Source organism: Corapipo altera, unplaced genomic scaffold, assembly GCF_003945725.1.
Source record: "Corapipo altera isolate COAL_440 unplaced genomic scaffold, ASM394572v1 64, whole genome shotgun sequence".
Taxonomy (NCBI): domain Eukaryota; kingdom Metazoa; phylum Chordata; class Aves; order Passeriformes; family Pipridae; genus Corapipo; species Corapipo altera.
In genome coordinates, this window is record NW_020884893.1 from 9,345,952 (window position 1) to 9,363,571 (window position 17,620).

At 40.1% G+C, this 17,620-nt stretch overlaps 1 protein-coding gene across 7 annotated transcripts in view; it reads right to left on the minus strand.

Annotated features, from left to right (window-relative positions):
• Nucleotides 1-17,620, minus strand: part of RTEL1 (regulator of telomere elongation helicase 1) — a 45,290-nt gene that overhangs the window by 27,275 nt on the left and 395 nt on the right. For all 7 annotated transcript variants that reach the window (XM_027646114.1, XM_027646119.1, XM_027646117.1 and 4 more), the window contains exons 2-18: nt 17,060-17,175; nt 16,329-16,527; nt 15,878-15,971; nt 14,854-14,935; nt 14,170-14,230; nt 13,854-13,929; nt 13,604-13,688; nt 12,406-12,471; nt 10,546-10,699; nt 10,182-10,220; nt 9,463-9,541; nt 8,720-8,817; nt 7,433-7,488; nt 4,704-4,781; nt 3,812-3,893; nt 471-603; nt 41-154 (exon numbers count right to left, since the gene is read on the minus strand). In XM_027646114.1, the coding sequence (XP_027501915.1) occupies nt 41-154; nt 471-603; nt 3,812-3,893; nt 4,704-4,781; nt 7,433-7,488; nt 8,720-8,817; nt 9,463-9,541; nt 10,182-10,220; nt 10,546-10,699; nt 12,406-12,471; nt 13,604-13,688; nt 13,854-13,929; nt 14,170-14,230; nt 14,854-14,935; nt 15,878-15,971; nt 16,329-16,527; nt 17,060-17,161 (1,598 nt within the window). In that variant the 5' untranslated portion in view covers nt 17,162-17,175. The remainder of the gene's footprint in view (nt 1-40; nt 155-470; nt 604-3,811; nt 3,894-4,703; nt 4,782-7,432; nt 7,489-8,719; nt 8,818-9,462; nt 9,542-10,181; nt 10,221-10,545; nt 10,700-12,405; nt 12,472-13,603; nt 13,689-13,853; nt 13,930-14,169; nt 14,231-14,853; nt 14,936-15,877; nt 15,972-16,328; nt 16,528-17,059; nt 17,176-17,620) is intronic.

Sequence of the window (17,620 nt, forward strand, 5' to 3'; positions counted from 1 at the left end):
CCAAAATTTCAAAGCAGAATTCCACATGGAAGTTCATTACCTTCTTTCATAGGTAGAAGTAAGCATAGCTCCATCAGGTCCTTTTGGAATGATCCCAACCCAGAGCTGGTGTTTATCGATAACATGAGGATTCTCCAAACAAACAGGAAAAGGGCTAAAGAAACACAAAGGGAAGATCCCAGTCATACTCATTGTATGATTCTCTACAGGTTACCAGTTCCAGAACCACAGACTGTTTTGGGTTGGAAGGGACCTCAAAGCTCATCTCGTTCCAAGCCCCTCCCATGGGCAGGGACAGCTTCCACTAGCCCAAGTTGCTCCAAGCTCCAACCTCGCCGTGGACACTTCCAGGGATGGGGCAGCCACAGCTTTTCTGGACAAACACTCAAAAACCCTGAAATAAAACCTAAAATCACGAGAGCAGATTTGCACTTTCAGGAATGGCACTGTTCCCACATCTAGGTACTCACATCTGCATTTCCATTGTAAATGATGAGAGGGGGGAGAGAGTCCCACTTGTGAGGATAATTGTCCTGACTCCCTGTCGAACGAGCTCGTGCATGCTGTAGCCAGGGCTGAAACACCAATAGCTTAAAGTCTTTCCTGTATCAAACAAAGAGAAAACATTAGGAAGCAAGTCTACGTGGAAAAATTAGCATATGGCACATTGCACAGGAACTTCTGAAAGCAAAACGGGCAGCATTTGAAGGTAAAGTTCCAGATCTATGGTATGTTCTGCTTTGGTCCTTCCCAGATTTAATTACTATTCATTAAAAGGTCATTGCTCCCTCATAATATACTAATACAAGAAAATATCTCCAACCCTGCACTTGCTTGGGAAAAAGAACCCTTTCTCCATGAGGAATTTCCAATGGCTATAAACCTTCCATCTAAACTTTCCACTTTCCCCACAGGCGACTGCCAAACCTTTCAGCTCAAATCTTCTGTGGGATGTGGATATGCAGTAGGTGTGACACTGGAAACCTGGCATACTATAAATTATCAACAGAAAGAATATAAAGAAACACAGATAAATCACAGCAATCATTTATATCACTGCTCAGCTTAGGAGTTGTACCACTGTTGGCCTTGCTGAAAACTTCGCACCAGCTTCTCAGAGACACGGGAACAGGGGAAGGAAACAAACATCTAGGTCAAGAACAAGAGCAGCCAAATAAAACATGAGTTTTTGTTTCTGATTCCATTCTGTATGATTAGTTTCAGTGGAAAAAAAATAAATACCTATATCCAAGTATCTGTGCATGTCTTTTAAATTTACACACTTCACTCCAAGCCTGTATTTCCAAAAAAAAAGCTGACGTTTTCAGGAAATCCCCATTAATATCTGTCCAGTGAGTCACTTACTGCTTAGAATTACAAGAGAACATCTATCCTTAGCTAAAGTTTTGCCCTTCCAACTCATTTGGGCAAACCCATACAGACAACACCCAAATTCTAGAAAAATCACATTCCAAAATTTAGTGAGTTTTGTATCACTTTAAATCACACTAAGAATTGGTGCAAATCAGCTTGGATCTGTATGTGGACAGGCCAAAAAGTATCCACAGACAAGAGCAAACTCAGGTCAGGACTCCAAGAAATTCCAGCATAAAAGCAAACTGGGCCAATACGGGGTGGCCTGGAAGAGGACACCAACCCCTCACATTTCCCTCATCAGTGCTCAGCTGGAAACAAACTTCTCTAACCCAGCATGATGACTGCCAGACACCAGTTATCCAGTTCCTGGAGAGCTTGGGATTGCAGTACATTTTTAGTCAGCTGTGCTGCAATTATGTCTTTAAGTTTAACAATATTAAATCCATTTTAAAGGTCCTATTTGCCAGAAGGAAGTGTTGGGTGTCACACAAAGCAGATCCCCGTAGCAGCTCTTTCCATTCCTGGCACAAGGACAGCTAAATCCAAGGAGAAATGGCTTGCTAATACTTTGCAACACGGTGATTTAGAGCAAACCAAGAGCAAGGGTGTTTTATCTTACTGTAAAACTGCAACAGTTCAATATTGGTGACATAAGGCAGCATCTGTGCAAAGATGGCTCGGGCAGGAATCTCATCAGCCATCCCAAGCTATGCCCCTTCTCCTCACCAATTGCAGTTTGTAGAGAATGATGCCTGAATGGATAATCTCCACCAAATCATCGGAAAACAGTTATTCTTAAATGCTTAAACTATTTCTATACCATTAACTACACCACCACAGGAAACCAGAGACTTGATCAGTCATGTCTGGCCCCTGCTAGGCTTGCACATAGCACAAGTCTCAACAAGCTCAGGTCTGTGGCACATGTACTTGTAAATACGGTTTTTATTTGAAAAGCAAATATATCAGAATGCATCTACTAAGTCACAGAATTCTCTGACTGCTTTGTATTTTTGTGCACAAATCCTCCAAATTATGCAATAAACTCAAAGTGTTTGTAGTGGCCTTTTCCTGAGCAGATCTTTAACTAAATCTACTTAGATTTATTCCTGTAACTTTAAACTCCAATTGAGCAACATCTCAGGAAAACATCTGCAGATAACCAAACAGTACTAAATTTGTGGAGACATTTAAGGGGATGTTACATGCAAAATCATTAAATTTGTGGAATTTTATTCTTTGAAGACCATTACTTTTGTCCTTAAAATAAAAGGACTTCTGTGAAACACATACTTACATTATTGAGCACTTAACTAAGTTGATAGTTATGAGGCAAAGTATGTACAAAGATCCTTGGAGAGCATTCTGTTAAGAAAGCTTAGGTAAAGGGATCTGTATTTCTCTTCTCTAATCAGAAAACCTTTTGTTTTCCATCTAATTATTAAAAAAATATATTAAAAAATGAATGCTGAAGTCCAACAAAGCCAAGCTCTGTGCAGCTTTATAGGAGGCTTAGGATAAACTTTGATTCAGAAGCCAAGTTTCTTTTCTTCTAAATATGTTGTTTTGAAGCATGGCTATATTGAGGTTGTTCCAGATCCCAAGTTCTGCAGAGCATAAGGAACAAAACAGGTGGGAAGAGAGAGACAAGGAGAGGGAAGAAATCTCAACTCAACAAAGACTGAAAAGTATAGTTAAGGCTGAAACTATCAAGAACTGACAACATGCTCTGAAAAACTTAGGAAGTTGCTCAAAGTAGGCCTTCCCAGAGAAGGCAACAGTGCCTCAAGGCATGGCATTTTATGGCAAAGAATTCACATGATCTGGCCAAGATCCCTGTTAAATTACTGCAGAGTTTCAGAATGAGCCAACCATTTTTAACACCTCCACAATGAGTCATTTCAACAGAGAACATTCATGGAGTTTACTCTTTTAATACCTTTGGCACACTTTTTCAGCATCGTAGCTATACATGAGTCTCCTCCTTGTAAAAACGTGGTTACAGGCCTTATTCAACACTAATTTTGGGTTTAACACAGCAGTTAAGCAGAGGAATACAGCTGGTATGAGGAGAACAGAACATGTCATAAACCTCAGAATCAATCCTGAAGGAGGGTTTCCCATTCTTGGGCTGCTCAGAAGATTTTCTCTACACCAATACAACCAACCATTCCATCACGAACATTATTTTCTTTCACTGGAATAATTGCCCAAGAACAACTCCAGCAGTTCACAAAGCACCAAGAAATTTTTACACTGAGGTGGTTTATGTCACCTCACCTTTAGAAGTAATTATAAAAGTAAAAAGCACCTCCCCAGTTTATCATATCCACAATGGATCTGTGCTTGTTTTCTTTTATTTGAACCAGAAAGGAGCAGTTAGGGAGTTTTCAACTCAGCTTTTGCATGAACCTCCCCAAGATCAGTCCTGTACCTTGTTTTTTGGAAGATGATGAATTCCAGAGATCTGTCCTTTGTTTCTTCTTTTGATTACCGTTATCCACATGAATATGTACCTGAAAGAAAATAAAAAGCATTTCTAGAAATGGCTACAGAAAGGAGCCTTCAAAAAAGCTAGCCCATCTTAAGAGTAATTAATGTAATTAGCGTCACTCTTACAGTGTTACTAAGGCTGTATTATTTCCTCTTTCCTGTTTTGCTTCCAGTGTTTCATAACTTTCTAAGAACCAAAAAAGTTCATTCAACCAGTCATTCTGAGTCAGATTACGAGAGCGGCTTTGAGCAGAAACAAAGAATCTCATTATTTGGGTATTTCCACCAGCATAAAACATGCAGGCTAGAAATAAAACACTATTCTGAACTTGCTTCATTTGGCAACCAAAATAGCATCAAGTTTTAAACTTAATATGATATCTAGAAAAAGATCTGCTCCTTACATTCATTACAGCAGCACAGCCCATAAGTTCTAAACTCTGAATAAACTGTAACGACTTCGGGGAAGGAGGTTCAGTGGTTCTGTTGAACTTGCTTGGCAATGGGCTAAACTAAAAAGAACAGATTATTGGAAGAACACAACAATTCTTGCATAATATGCAGTATCGAAGTTTTCAGAAATTCACATCTGCTGCACTTTCCTAATTTCATTTTAGTTTCTTCAAAAATTGCTGTGTAGCTCCCTTTTCTTCTCAGAATCTAAACTAAATACAGTTCCTTTGGTGGGGTTTTTTTGTTCTGGGGTTTTTTCCCCTTCCTGTAATTAATATCATCACTTGCTACACTGTCCACATCCTTCTGAACCTTGGACACGCCAAGCACAGGGATGAAACAGCAGAGAGGAAAAACGCAGCACACAAAGCATCCCATACCTTGTAATATTTAGATATTGCCTGACGTGGAAGGAAACCTGTTGAGCTGCCTTCTGGGGGATCGATGCTGAACACTGTCTGCAAAATGGAGGTGAACAGAATCACAGAATCATTGAGGTTGGGAAACACCTCCAAGACCATCAAGAGAAACCTGTGACCGACCCCCACAGCACCAACCAGACCAGAGCACCCAGTGCCACATCCAGCCTTCCCTTGAACACCCTCAGGGATGGTGACTCCACCTCCTCCCTGGGCACTCTGTTCAAATGCATGACTGCCCCTTCTGTGAAAAAATTCCTCAATTTTTCCTGATGTCCAACCTGAGCCTCCCCTGGCACAGCTTAAGGCTGTTTCCTTTTGTCCTGTCCCTTGTTCCCTGGGAGCAGAGTCCATCCCCACCCAGCTCCCTCCTCCTGTCAGGGAGTTGTAGAGAGCGAGAACGTCCCCCCTGAGCCTCCTTCTCTCCAGGCTGAGCCTCCCCAGCTCCCTCAGCTGCTCCAGCTGCTCCAGACTCTTCCCAGCTTCATTCCCTCTTCTGGACCTCCAAGCCCTCAATATCCTTCTTGCCACAAGGAGGTCCAGAACTGGACACAACACTTGAGGTGAGGCCTCACCATTGCCCAGCACAGGGGAACAATCACCTCCCTGGTCCTGCTGGCCACACTATTTTTGATACATATATATTTTTGATTTTTGCTTCCAGCAAAATCCCAAATGTGTTTTTGCACTGAGAAGTACCTTCACAAAAGTTACTGCTGTGATAACCTTAAATATAGCTCCTTGCTCCTGTTATTTAATAAGACGAGATTCTTGAATAAATAAGGTTTTCACAGGTGACTCCTGCTAACTACATGGCTCTCTCATTGTTCTAAAAATACAAGCCAGTATCTTAATATATTCAAACTATACAAATGACAGTATTATCATTCACACTGTTCATGACTCTAGCTGTGGATAAACGAACACATTCACAAGATCACAGTCACAACCGAGCATAAAAGAACTCTTTCAATTCCTTCAGACCAAAATGTCATCTGTGATACTCAACCCTAATAACACTCTGCTTAGAAAAACAATCAAGCTGTAATCATATCTAACTGTCCATTAAATTAAAAGTTTCTATCAACAGTTATGCTTTTTCCCCTTTCCCGTATGTGATGCCTCAGGACAACGGATGATGCTGTTTCAAACATATGACATTCCAGTTCAACTTCAATGACAACAGCTGTGGTTCTCAAATATTTATAACCCCTGTTAATTTTTCTAAACAAAATTTCTTCAGACATTTAAAAGGAATTACCCACGCTCATAATAATATCAGCTATTTGAAACAAGAAAGATGTTCTCCACCAGCGGGAAAAAAAAATACAATTCCTGGAAATATTTACTTCTGAAAAATAGCCAGAGATATGGTGAATTTGGTAAGTGTTCTTCAAAAAGGAAGAAAAAAATTGACTACTAACTGAAACAAGTTGATGATAAATTAAGACTCAAAGACAAGGCTCTGCAAGCAGCAAGCACTGCGTTTAACCAACGAAAACTCTGTCCTGGTCCCACTTTAAAATATCTCAGGATAGCAAATTATCCCATGGCAGATCATTTGCAGTGACTGTCCATGTGCATGTCCTCAGCAGCAGAAAAGGGATCTGAGCCTTCTCTTCCAAATTCAAGTCACTACCCACAGCTTAAAAGAGCACACACAGGCAATTATCCCCAGGCCTGTAGCACAGGTCACTGGGATCAGGAGGCCTCGCTCCTACCTTCTGAATTTTCCCATCTCTCAGCTTTGAATCTCTGAGAAACCAATTTAAATTAGGCACAACCTCACCTTGCCCTCAGAACAGTGACATCACCACCCAGTATAAATTATTTTGGTACCAGCATACACAAATTGCTATTACTGTATCAGAACATACATAAAGGTTTTGTTTAACCATTCATAAAAAAATTAAATTCTGTGTATGCCACTGTAAATACACCCTCACAAACATCCATCCATTCAGAGTTCAGTATTGCAAACCTACCAGGAACATTTAAAACACAGACAGGTAGCTTGTCTTTATCATGCAGGCCTGCAAAGTTTGAATATATTTCTTCATTTTTAGTTTTAAACAGGGTGTTATTCTCTGGTGCCCCTCTGGACACATATGTTGGACAGGCCACTGGCCCAGTGTACTCCCTAATTTTATGGGGCTCAGAATTTTCATAATCAAAGTTTTGGAAGTGCACACTAGGGAGAGGACTGAAAGCATTAGGTGGGTACCCACAGGTGTCACATTTGGTTCCTGCAGCACTGAAAAGACTTTTGTTTTAGAGACCTCTTAAGTTAATAATTAAATGAAAAAAAAAAAAGCAGTTAAGTTATCTTTTGTTTGCTTTTTATCCTTAGCCTGTCCTGTTATTTCATGAGAAGGTCTCGTATTCTGAAACACAGCTGCTACAAAGCAAAGAGCTCAATAACCCAGCTCCACCTGGTGGAGGCTAAATCCAGGCTAGTTTAAATCCAGCATCTCCAAAAGGAGAGACCAGAAATGCAAAAGAACAACCTGTGCAAAAATCACATTAGACCATCCCATCAGGCAGCAGCTTTCTCCTCAAAAACTCTAGACTTGTACCACTGCACAAGTGTACACACCATCAAAAATAAAATGGATCCAATGCCTTTCTACACCTTTTAAACCAACCCTTCTATCCTTCAGATGTTTATAGAAGACATATTAATTATTTACCTGGATAATATCTGAGAGTTTATGCAATCCAGATGTATTGATAAATATCCCAGTACCTGGAGACAGAAACACACAATTCCTCTTACAATACAAATATACATCCTCTTGTATACATCCACATCTTATCTGAGCAGCTCAACGTGCTGAATACAAAGCCTTGAAACTATTATCTGAACAAACAAATGATTTCAAGTTTTTCATCATTATTCAAGATGCAAGGAGAAACAAAAAATTGGCATTGCACGCCAGGAAAATTGTTACACAGTGGGAAACTGTCATCTGAGAAAATTACAGAAACTTCTCTAAACTAAAAATTGGATAGGAGCTAATCAAAACCAAGATAAACATATTTAAACATCAGTTACTTTTTTCAAAAGTGTCATGGAAAAAAGAACAGAAAACTGACTAGTCCATTATGCAGAGAGAAAATTAACCTTTGCTAATAAAATCTTGCTAAAACCCTTTGCTCCAGCTATAAATCACCTCTAGTGTGCTTGAAACAGTAATTAGAGGAGCAGCTAAAGGAACATATGAAATACATGGATGGTGGAGATTTGAGAGCAGAAATGATCAACAGATGCACCTGTCAAACAGCCTAAAAGGACAAAGATGCTGAGGAAAGAAAAAGGAAGGATAGATGTGTTGTCCTAGGATGCACTTGCAGAACTGACAGTCTATTCTAGTCCCTTCAATGTTTTTTTCTGAAGAGTCTGCTAGTAAGAACTAAATCATTTTCTTAACACGTGTAGAAGTTGGAGAATTTTCTTTCCAGAAGGGCAAACTAAGAACAAGATGCTGGCAGACAGCAGAACAGAAGCTTGTTAAACGAAGGAAAAAAACCCCACATTATGTGATTCCCAACGTTTCTATTTCTTGACTCCATTACCAGGGAAGAACTCGAAACACTAAAGGGGCCATCAGCAAAATGTCAACAAGCTTCACTCCACAATCCACCTGGTTTTGGAGAAAAATAGAGTCTGTGCAAAAATCCTCTATGGATGCACACACACGTGCTGGCACACGCCCAGGTTTTGACACAAAGTGGTTCTTAAAATTAGTTCTGTTGCATGAACAGACAAAAAACATGTTTCCAAGCAGAGGACCCTGCTGCAAGTCTTATTAAAAAGACACAGGTCCTCACAGTCAATTTTTGTTTTTAAAAGCTTTACAATTTAATTCTAAACAAAGAAGCCTTTCTCCTCCTCCCCCTTAACAATGCAAACTTCCAATCACCTGCACTAAAGAGAAAAAGCCTGAGTGAAACAACTAACAAGTTTATACACTTACGGCCTGAAAGATACTGTAAAATTTGCTCCAGTGACTCCAAGAGGGAGGATTTGGTCTGGAATGTTATTTGAGCCTCCGCAAACAGATCAAAGATGTAGCTGCAATTTACAAAGAAAAAGCAGAAATGGGTAAACACTGTAGAGAATCACATGGACACAATTACTGTTACTCTTTCATAACAACAATTTCACCATCAAGCAGCAAAACATGTTTCTGTCTCCATGAGAAAGAAAATTTTACAGGAATTAAGTGTTTGCTTATAAATAGAGCGGATAATATTGACATGACAGAAAGCACATTGATTACAACACTCCCATTTTCCATGATTTCTCTCCAACATATTAATTTAGAAGCAGATTTGCATGCTATTTCCATGATTATTTTTTACAATGTGCAACAGGCATTAGTTTAGGTAGGAACAGACTTGCAGAGCTCTGAGGTGCCTCAAACAGCTCACTGCAGCATTGGTACCTGTGCCTAAGTCATGACACAAAATTGAAAGGAGCTTTCTTCCAGCTCAGAATACCCAAGGCATACACACACATCCACTCTTGAAACACCAGTAAGTTCCACCAGAAATAATGATTACCACAGACAGGGGATTTAAAGAAACCCAAAGCTGTGAATAAATACTATTCCCAGACACTAGAACAGTGCTAGAGCCCAACAGCTCACCCAGCTCCACCTGGGTCTAGAATTCGCTGTACTTTTAACATGTAAACTTATTAATGAGAAGAAGTTACCTTCCCTCTTTGGTGACTCCATTACCATTCAGTGGCAGCTCCACTGCATCAATAGCACTTTCTAGTTGAAGAAGAATTTCTTCAAGAGAATCAAGAGGGGAAAAAGTCAGGGTGCACAGAAACTAACTTCTGGGACATATCTAAGCCTCTTTTTCAAATGTACTTTATTACAAAGGCTGTTACCAAAGACAGCAGCCCAGATGTTCTCTTCAGTCTGTAAACAAATCAAAATGATCAAAACCAATTTCCTAGGCATCATCTTTAAATATTCATATTCAACTCTAAGAACTTCCATGATCTCAATTCCTAGATGAAGCTCAAGTCACAAGATAAATCTTAAACTCTTCTTTATAGACAGAGAAAGTTGGTTTTGGAAATGCTTCGTAAACATGAGACATCTCAAGCTCTTGTTGTTAACTTCAGGTAGCATCATGTTGTTTCAGCAGAATGATGCAACTAATGTAATTCCAAGATCAGAAAACAAGGGAATTTCTAGCAAAGAAGGAAGCAACGCATTCATCTGCCAAATCTCTCTTCTTGAGAAAAAATTAACTAAACACTTCACAAAATTCTTGGAACAAGCCAGACAACTTAAGCTTCCATGAATGTCAGCGTTACAAGCAAGGTCTACGGAAATGCTACATGAGTTTGATTTATAGTTGCTGACTTTTTGAGCCTGTTTCAACAACGGTTTTCGACAACACAAGATAGAAGCTTACTCTTGATCTTTGCTATATCTTCGAGTTCCATGTTCAGTCCTGTTGAAGAAAGGAAAGATTTCAAAGAGGTTGTTTCACGCCTATTTCATTCCCAGTTTCTTTGTGCCTTTTCACAAATTACAACTATGAAGGTTAGAACTGTGTGTATGGAAAGACATCATCTGTGTTCCCCTCCCTCTTATTTCCCATGACCCCTCATGTCACACTGGTTTCATCAAACCTTTCCGTGTCTGGCAGCAATTACTAATTAACAATAATTTACCTACTAACAAGAGTGTAAATTTCCCAGAAACTTTCCCTAAAAGTATCTCCCAGTGGCACCCTATAATCCCAGAGGAACAGCGACTTGTGGTTGCCAACAAACCTGAACTGGCCAACTCCATGTTGAATTCAGCATTGATTTCATTCTGTTGAACAACTTTGGCTTGTTCCTCTAGGACGACGTTTATCGCATCCATCGCCGAAGCCAAATCACAGGGAGTCAGGTCAAAAGAAGAGGACTCCTCACACAACTTCTCCTAAAACATAAGCCATGGAAGAATTTTTCTGGTTGCTCTGTGTGCTGTTTGCTCGGGCAATTTCAGAGATGATGAAGTCCAGGTGACTGGGCTTGATTTCATTTCTGATCTCCAGCTCAGGCCAGAGGACATTTTATAAGCACCTGAAGACTCTGACTTTTACTAAGTATCCTTTTTTTCTGAAATGTAGAACAGATTTTGCCTCGTCCATATTATTAACATTCTACAGAGTACAGACAGTAATTGTTTGATGACAAACTGTTCAAACAGGAAATTTTTTTACTTAGGGAATCAGTTCATCCTTCAAAAAAGCTACTTCTGGTCCCTCTCACACTCTTAAAAAATACTTGTATCCCTATATTCACTCATAGGAAGACATGATCCTTGCCCCTCTTCATTTTGCAGAGATGAGGATGTGGAGAAAAAAGGGAAAGGACACCATGAAAAAGAAAACAAAAACAAAAAACCACAGTAAAACGTTTATTATTCCAACGTAAAACTTGGGCCAAAACATATGGCAGGATAAATAAATACTATTAAAGAAAAGGAAGGAAACACACTAACTTTCTATTAAAAAAGAAGTAATGGTTTAAACACTCATAACCGACAAATTTGACAAAACTCTCTCTGAAAATTAATTCACATACAGTTCTGCCAGAAATTTTCATTCACAAAAAGAACCATTTTCCCCAAGGAACAAAGATAAATTGTAAGGTCTAACCTACACAAAAATTTGACTGCAATAGCTATGAAGAAACAAGTCATAAAGAAAAAAAAAAGTTGAGCTAGCTGCATATGTAAACAATCTAATCAGAAATAAATCCATTTTATTTTGGGGTAATCACTAAGTTTCCACATATTAACCTGGAACAGGCAATACCATCAGAGAACTATTGCAAAAAGAGTAGCTGTTCTAGTTAACTTCTGCATGCAGGCACATCAACTAGTACTTTTTAAACACTACAAAGGGAAAAAAAAATCCAAACCCCAAACAACTATGTCTGGATTTCCATTCATCTTTCTAAAGAAAAACAGATATTCTGGGGAAAGGAGCAAATACTGAATGCAACCATGCATTCAACTTCACTTTCTAGTGAAGCACGCTAGACCTTGGTGTGGCTGTTTACTGAAAGGACACATGCAATCAGACCAGAAACCACAGCTGTTCAGCAGAAATCCCACTAGGAGGCTCTTCATGTGGCAGAAAAAAGGGACATATTTCAAGTTCCTTTGCAATTCATCATTTAGGCAAAGGGCTGCAGTTTTGAGCCAGTTAAAAGAAGAACTCACAACACTGCACTATTTGTTTTTTCTTGTTTTCCTCTATGAGTGAAGACTTGGAAATATTACAAGAGCCCTGTTTGCCATCTATTGCACTTGGGGGAGCTGAGCTTCAAGAATGGATCTTTCATGATTTCTTAGACCCTGGAAGAGAAGTCTCCAAGAAAATAAGCACCTCATAAATTTGGAGATGTACCTTTCAGAAAGAAACTATCACCTTGTAAAAAAATCAGTGTCAAAAAAAAGCAGTGTCAAAGGACTGTAACTTAAATCACAAACCTTTAACTGTCATGGAAACAAGAAATGTTTGTGATAATGAATATCAAAACCATATATTTGAGTACAGATTTTACAGACTGTTTGTAATTGGACACAAGTCTATTTTCTCTGTGGATGAAAAATGGCAACAGACCAGAACAACTTACCACATTGTGAGCTTCATCAAGTATTACCACAGTCCCCTTCAGGTCTAAGTTGTGAGCTTTCCGACTCTAAAGACAAAAAAAGAGAACAAGGGACTGGACAAAAAGGTCACTGAGAAGTATGGATTTGATTGGCTGGGGAATTGGATGATGAGATACATTTGGGTTTTCATCTACTTTGAAGCTGGGTTGTTTTTTCCCTTTGAAAAAACAGCAAGTAAAGGTTGTGGCTAATCAATATAGAAACCACAGAATCACTTTCTCTGGAAATTAAGGTGTTAAAATGCATCATGTAAAAGTTTACAGAGGTTACGACTTGTTATAAACAAAAAACCTCAGATGTACCATACTGGGATGTACAAGTTCAACAGAATTCATTTCAGTTACTATTTTTGGCAACAGGAGTGGAGTGTGAAGCAGGGCATTTGTCTTGTATTGACAAATTTTGTTGTCTTTGCAAGAAGTGGATACTCTGAAAACACCCCTACCAGTACCACACCATGTCACTCATTTCACAGTGTTTCTTTGCTTATGGTGCTTAGGATATTTTTTAAATTTAGTTTTTAATTTATTAAACATTTGGTCCGTCTGCAGCAGTGGAGCGTAATCTGGATTTTGTTATAATTCAGGAATTACTCCAAGTTGCATGAAGATGTCACCACATTCGTTTCCTCAACAGAGTTTTCAGAGGTTTCATTTTCTATCCATGAAATATGGACAACTTACTACAATAGTTTTGTTGTAGTAAAAAATAATTACTTCCAAGGGATTATTTCCAAGGGATATGTCCAATCTCTACTGAAGTTTCCTTATTCTAGAAATCATGCAGCTGCTGCAGAAACAAAAATGTCTCAGGATACATGCAAAAATATTGCATAGTGTGTGACTGAAGGTTTGTGTCCAGAAGGTGAATATCCCCAACCAGAAGGGCACCACATTCTACAAAGCTAATTCTACAAAAATCTAAACATCTCAAACAAACAAACAAACAAAAAATTTCTTAACTGTAGGAAAGAATTTACAGAGAACCCTCAAAATGTCACCCTCTATGGTTCTGAACTTGAACTGGGGTTTGATCAGTTTTGAAGTATCCACGTAATGCATCCACTTGCTAGGTATCATTCTTCATAGCCTATCCACTAAAAGCTAATATAAAACAAACAGAAGTACAATTGTATTTAAAAGTAAATACATATATTACCTTTGAGTCTAGTAAATAGTTGTAAGGCATAAAAATAATGTCTGCTTGCTGCTTCAGGCTTCGAGAGAAATAATAAGGACAAGCTCTGTTGAAAAAAAAGCGATACAAACTATAATACTTGCAGAAATATTAAGATTGCATTCAACATTTATGAACTATGATATACAAGGGTAATAATAAGACCGAGCAGAAAAGTAGTGTTCATTATTTTCACAAGTCATGGGGAGGAAGGTCAGAGGAGATCCTTCACCTGTGCTTGTTTCCATTTTTAACCAAGTCTTCAATATCCATGATTGGTTCAATCAGTTCTTTCTCTGTACTCTTTTCTGTAAAACATGACATTAAAGCCATCAGCTCAGGTAAAGGTATCACACAAAGACTTGTTGTTACTCTGATCATCACACTCACCCACTATTATCTCATTCTTGAAAGACAGTAACACAGAGCAAAACACAGATAGATTCTGCCACCAACTCTTCCAAACTTTTCTACGTGCCTAGCAAACCTCTCCCTCCCCAGAAAATGTGGCTTTGCTTCCAGGTGAAGTAAAGGTGAGCCCAACTCACCTTCCACATTGTTATAGAAGTGACAAGCACGAGCCATCACTTTCATTCGGCACATGTAGATCTGCAAAACAAAGTCCATTTTAGCCCACAGTGGCACAGCTTGTCAAGCACTGAGAGAAGCAGGTTAAGGAGTGAGGAGATACCAATTTTCTCTAGCACCAGATAATTAATAAGGCTAATTACAATTCTTCAGTTTTAAAATCATGTGTCCCTCTGTCCACATTGCAAGTCAGGCTCTCTTTTTTGCAGCACAGAACACTCAGCTGCTCTGAGACAATTTTGCTGTTTTGTCATTAGTACTTTTCAAAACTGTTAATCCTTGACGTTGTAAAAATAACAGGTAAATCAATAACTAAAGCACTACTTTTTAAATTATTATCGCTCTTGACAAACACTTAAGAGGCAGGTCAGAAAGTGAAGCACAAAATATTAACTGTCATGTTCTACACAGTGACATCTGTGATTCTGTGATCCTTCCCTGGACGGAAAACATCACCAGAGACTCAAAATCACATTTTGCACTCACAAAACTAGAAACTAGAAGTTCCTTGAACAACATTTACAACTACTGTGTTTCCCTACTGCCCCCAGTAGTTTAAACAACGTCAGAGTGAAGAATGACACACAAATGACACAAAAGCCTCCGTGTTCTCCCTGTACATCCTCTCTAGGCTCTGATCTCACCTGCATGTGGTTGTTCTCCTGTCTCTTCACTTCAGGATTGATGCAAAGCTGCTCTCTGGATCCCAACACACATATCTTTGGCCTGTTCAAACAGGATACACAAACCCGATGTTAAAAACAAGGCAAGAAAGAAGAACAGAGTTGCAAGTGTCTAGATTCAAAGTATCAAAAGTGAAAGATTCAGGAGAAACAGATGAGCCCAAAACAAGGGTAAAAACCAGAACAAGTAAATTAGTCTGTCTGTAACTGCTGTACATGTTATTTGGCTTTCTGGCACTGCATTTCTGTGGCAGTAGAGTGTGTTAATAAGCAGCAGCAGCAGCAGCTCACAGCAGGAGGTAACAGCAGCATCTTACACCATCCACCACAAAGTCTGGGTTCTGTTATGACAGTTCAGCCCAGTCAGCTGGGCCTGTCATCCATTACAAGACATTTTGAGCCGGTGGGGTTGTTCAGAGTAAGGTTGTGACAGAACTGATGCTCTACAAACATTCACAATATTTTTTTTTTCTGCTTATCACAAGGTTGTATCTTTACAAGAACTATACAAACAAATAACTACTGCCTGTCCAAAGAGCTCGGCCACACACTGGCAGGTCAACAGCTGAAAACTGTGACAGGCATTGGTACAACAAACCCACAAAGTTCTTCATAGATTTACATCAGCCTGAGGAATTCAGCTTGGTGACAGCTTCCCGCTGCCTTAAAGAAATGCCCCAGGGAGAATATAAAGAAAGGGAATTAAAAAAGGTAATTTTGTAAGTAAATGTGCCAAGTGAAGAACCAAAACCATACTAAATTCAGAAAATTCTATGACTGAAGAAGATAAAAGAAGCTGTGGAGTATCAAAATAAACCAGACCCAACAACAATGAAATCCAGGTTCTATTCATGCACAGTAAGGGAATGACATTTCTCTGGATATAGCTTTTTATATCCATCCACAGAATTTCAAACGATAACTACATCAGATGGGTTTGTCCACCTTTTCTTTGAATGGCAACACTACCCTAAATCATACTTGCCTGTAGACTGTGTTCTTCAACTCATTAATGACTTGTGTAAGTTGGGAGTGAGTTCTGGAGGCATAAATTATTTTCGGAATGTCAGTGTAATAAGCTGCCAAACAGAAGAGGAAAAAAGCAGAAAAACATTAGGAGCAGGGACAGAAGAACTAGGGATATTCTTAGCCTCTTTTCCCAGTTGGTACTATGGTAACAGTTTGCCTTGTAGAGACAGCAGGAAATTCTGTCATCTAACAACTCACACCCACCAGATGAGCTAAATGAGTTTCTAACGTTGTAAGAAAAAATTAAAACCACGTGAAACACCCCTGAAAAACCTACAAAACGGTGAAACTGTGCTTCAGCCGCTCAACAACAGCTCCATAACTTCTATAATCATGTATTTATCATAAAAGATAGACAAAAGCAAGTGTTGACTGACATCCCTGAGGGCAAAGGTGGTGGTACTCACTCGGGACCTCGCCATCCGTGGCAGCAGTGCCCCAGGAGGACAGGGGTCTGTCTGGAAACAGCTCCACCCCGTGCAGACGCTGGGCGATTTTCCGGGCTGAGATGGTGTCCTTGAAGTGCTCCCGCCAAGCCAGGGTGGAACACAGCAGGCAGAGGGTCTTCCCCGTGCCTGTAGGGCTCTCCAAAATGCCATTCACCTTCTTTATTGGACGGAAGTAAAATAATAAGGGAATAAGTGAGTAATTTGGAGGTTCAGCTAGAACAGGTCTTGGCGTGGTGCTGCACATCCACTGCAAAAAGCAAACACCAGCTGGCAGCCCCTATCAAGGAACACACACACACACAAGCTCATCATCCATGCACGACCTGTAGGACCCTCTAATCAACTTAATGAGGCCCTTCCAACCCAAATCATCCACGATTCCATGACAGCCCAGGCAGCCAAGGACAGACTGCACGAATACAAGTACTACTTGCTCAGTTTTATTTCCTTTTCCCTAATTAGGCAGGGACACCCTATATATATTTCAACCGACTGTCACTTGCCACCTGGGTTTTCAATAATCATAGAGTAAAATAAAAATAGAAGCAAAAGGTCACAGAAAACTTGGAAAAGGTAGCAAACAGACAACATAAAGGAAACTTGAATTGTGACAACTTCTTCTTAGAGAAATCATTTTGTATAGTGGGCAAATGAGCCAAATTGCCCCCATGGAGGCAGCACGGACCCACCTTCTGCAGGCACTCCAGCACCTTGGCCATGTAGGCTTCCTGGCATGGGTAGGGTTGGAAGGGAAAATCCACTGTGATGCCGTTCAGAGTGATCCTGGGCATGGTCCTGTCAGTGCCTGCAAGGAAACACAGGCTGTGACTGATCCTGCTGCCACGGTGTTATCGGAGTGACAGAATCACAGTCTGTTTTGGGTTGGAAGGGACCTTAAAGCCCATCTTGTTTCAACCCCCGGCCATGGGCAGGGACACCTTCCACTAGACCAGGTTGCTCCAAGTCCCATCCAACCTGGTTAAACACTTCCAGGAATGGGGCAGCCACAGCTTCCCTGGTCAACCTGGGCCAGGGCCTCACCACCCTCACAGGGAAGAATTCCTTCCTAACACCCAATCTAACCCTACTGTTTGTCAGTGTGAATCTATTCCCCCTTGTCCTGTCACTCCAGACCCCTCTAAACAGGCTCCCTCCACCTTTCTTGTCGGCCCCTCCTGGCACCGAAGGGACAATCAGGTCACACGCAATCTGGGACGGGGCGGTACCGGCGGGCCGGGCAGGAGGCTCAG